The sequence below is a fragment of the Rhinichthys klamathensis genome, unplaced genomic scaffold, assembly GCF_029890125.1.
Source record: "Rhinichthys klamathensis goyatoka isolate OS25496 unplaced genomic scaffold, OSU_Roscu_1.1 h1tg000476l_1, whole genome shotgun sequence".
In the NCBI taxonomy this organism is placed as follows: domain Eukaryota; kingdom Metazoa; phylum Chordata; class Actinopteri; order Cypriniformes; family Leuciscidae; genus Rhinichthys; species Rhinichthys klamathensis.
In genome coordinates, this window is record NW_026606964.1 from 1,231,777 (window position 1) to 1,234,765 (window position 2,989).

At 71.0% G+C, this 2,989-nt stretch overlaps 1 protein-coding gene across 1 annotated transcript; it reads left to right on the forward strand.

Moving 5' to 3' along the window:
* On the forward strand, window positions 1–2,989 carry LOC130072103 (spidroin-1-like; the record flags this gene model as incomplete). The annotated part of the gene is made up of 2 exons (XM_056237048.1): window positions 1–1,515; window positions 2,948–2,989. Coding segments are annotated over exons 1-2 (1,557 nt in total), but the record flags the coding sequence as incomplete, so codon positions are not given.

Consider the following 2,989-nt stretch of genomic DNA (forward strand, 5'->3'; position numbering starts at 1 on the left):
ATGGGGGCACGGGGGCACAGGGGCACAGGGGAACGGGGAACGGGGAACGGGGGCACAGGGGCACAGGGGAACGGGGGAACAGGGGAACAGGGGAACAGGGGCACAGGGGAACAGGGGAACGGGGGCACAGGGGAACGGGGGCACAGGGGAACGGGGAACGGGGGCACAGGGGAACAGGGGAACAGGGGAACAGGGGCACAGGGGAACGGGGGCACGGGGGCACAGGGGAACGGGGGCACAGGGGCACAGGGGAACGGGGGCACGGGGGAACGGGGGCACAGGGGAACGGGGGCACGGGGGAACGGGGGAACGGGGGCACAGGGGAACGGGGGAACGGGGGAACGGGGGAACAGGGGAACGGGGGAACGGGGGAACAGGGGAACGGGGGAACAGGGGAACGGGGGCATGGGGGAACAGGGGAACAGGGGAACGGGGGAACAGGGGAACAGGGGAACGGGGGCACAGGGGAACGGGGGCACTGGGGCACGGGGGAACAGGGGAACGGGGGAACAGGGGAACGGGGGCATGGGGGAACGGGGGAACGGGGGAACGGGGGCACGGGGGAACAGGGGAACGGGGGGAACAGGGGAACGGGGGCATGGGGGAACAGGGGAACGGGGGAACGGGGGCACGGGGGAACGGGGGAACGGGGGAACAGGGGCACAGGGGAACAGGGGAACGGGGGCACGGGGGCACGGGGGCACTGGGGCACGGGGGAACAGGGGAACGGGGGAACGGGGGAACAGGGGAACGGGGGCACAGGGGAACGGGGGCACAGGGGAACGGGGGAACGGGGGCACGGGGGAACAGGGGCACGGGGGAACAGGGGAACGGGGGAACAGGGGCACGGGGGAACAGGGGAACGGGGGAACGGGGGCACGGGGGAACGGGGGAACAGGGGAACGGGGGCATGGGGGAATGGGGGAACGGGGGAACGGGGGCACTGGGGCACGGGGGAACAGGGGAACGAGGGAACAGGGGAACGGGGGCACAGGGGAACGGGGGCACAGGGGAACGGGGGAACAGGGGAACGGGGGCACTGGGGCACGGGGGAACAGGGGCACAGGGGCACAGGGGAACGGGGCACAGGGGCACAGCGGAACAGGGGCACGGGGGAACGGGGGCACAGGGCAGCGGGGGCACAGGGGAACGGGGGCACAGGGGCACAGGGGCACAGGGGAACAGGGGCACAGGGGCACAGGGGAACGGGGGCACAGTGGCACGGGGGACCGGGGGCACAGGGGCACGGGGGCACAGGGGAACGGGGGCACAGGGGAACGGGGGCACAGGGGAACGGGGGCACTGGGGCACTGGGGCACGGGGGAACGGGGGAACAGGGGCACAGGGGCACAGGGGAACGGGGGCACAGGGGCACTGGGGCACGGGGGAACGGGGGAACAGGGGCACAGGGGCACAGGGGAACGGGGGCACAGGGGCACGGGGGAACGGGGGCACAGGGGCACGGGGGAACGGGGGCACAGGGGCACGGGGGAAGGGGGGCACGGGGGAACGGGGGCACAGGGGAACGGGGGCACAGGGGAACGGGGGCACAGGGGCACGGGGGAACGGGGCACAGGGGAACAGGGGAACAGGGGCACAGGGGAACAGGGGCACAGGGGAACAGGGGAACAGGGGAACAGGGGCACAGGGGAACAGGGGAACAGGGGCACAGGGGAACAGGGGCACAGGGGCACAGGGGAACAGGGGCACAGGGGAACAGGGGCACAGGGGCACAGGGGAACAGGGGAACAGGGGCACAGGGGCACAGGGGAACAGGGGCACAGGGGAACAGGGGAACAGGGGCACAGGGGAACAGGGGCACAGGGGCACAGGGGAACAGGGGCACAGGGGAACAGGGGAACAGGGGCACAGGGGAACAGGGGAACAGGGGAACAGGGGCACAGGGGAACAGGGGAACAGGGGAACAGGGGCACAGGGGAACAGGGGAACAGGGGCACAGGGGAACAGGGGCACAGGGGCACAGGGGAACAGGGGCACAGGGGAACAGGGGCACAGGGGAACAGGGGAACAGGGGAACAGGGGCACAGGGGAACAGGGGAACAGGGGAACAGGGGCACAGGGGAACAGGGGCACAGGGGAACAGGGGAACAGGGGCACAGGGGAACAGGGGCACAGGGGCACAGGGGAACAGGGGCACAGGGGAACAGGGGCACAGGGGAACAGGGGAACAGGGGAACAGGGGCACAGGGGCACAGGGGAACAGGGGAACAGGGGCACAGGGGAACAGGGGAACAGGGGAACAGGGGAACAGGGGCACAGGGGCACAGGGGAACAGGGGCACAGGGGAACAGGGGCACAGGGGAACAGGGGAACAGGGGCACAGGGGAACAGGGGCACAGGGGAACAGGGGAACAGGGGAACAGGGGCACAGGGGAACAGGGGAACAGGGGCACAGGGGAACAGGGGAACAGGGGAACAGGGGCACAGGGGAACAGGGGAACAGGGGCACAGGGGAACAGGGGCACAGGGGAACAGGGGAACAGGGGCACAGGGGAACAGGGGCACAGGGGCACAGGGGAACAGGGGCACAGGGGAACAGGGGCACAGGGGAACAGGGGAACAGGGGCACAGGGGCACAGGGGAACAGGGGAACAGGGGAACAGGGGCACAGGGGAACAGGGGAACAGGGGAACAGGGGCACAGGGGAACAGGGGCACAGGGGAACAGGGGAACAGGGGCACAGGGGAACAAGGGCACAGGGGCACAGGGGAACAGGGGCACAGGGGAACAGGGGCACAGGGGAACAGGGGAACAGGGGAACAGGGGCACAGGGGCACAGGGGAACAGGGGAACAGGGGCACAGGGGAACAGGGGAACAGGGGAACAGGGGAACAGGGGCACAGGGGCACAGGGGAACAGGGGCACAGGGGAACAGGGGCACAGGGGAACAGGGGAACAGGGGCACAGGGGAACAGGGGCACAGGGGAACAGGGGAACAGGGGAACAGGGGCACAGGGGAACAGGGGAA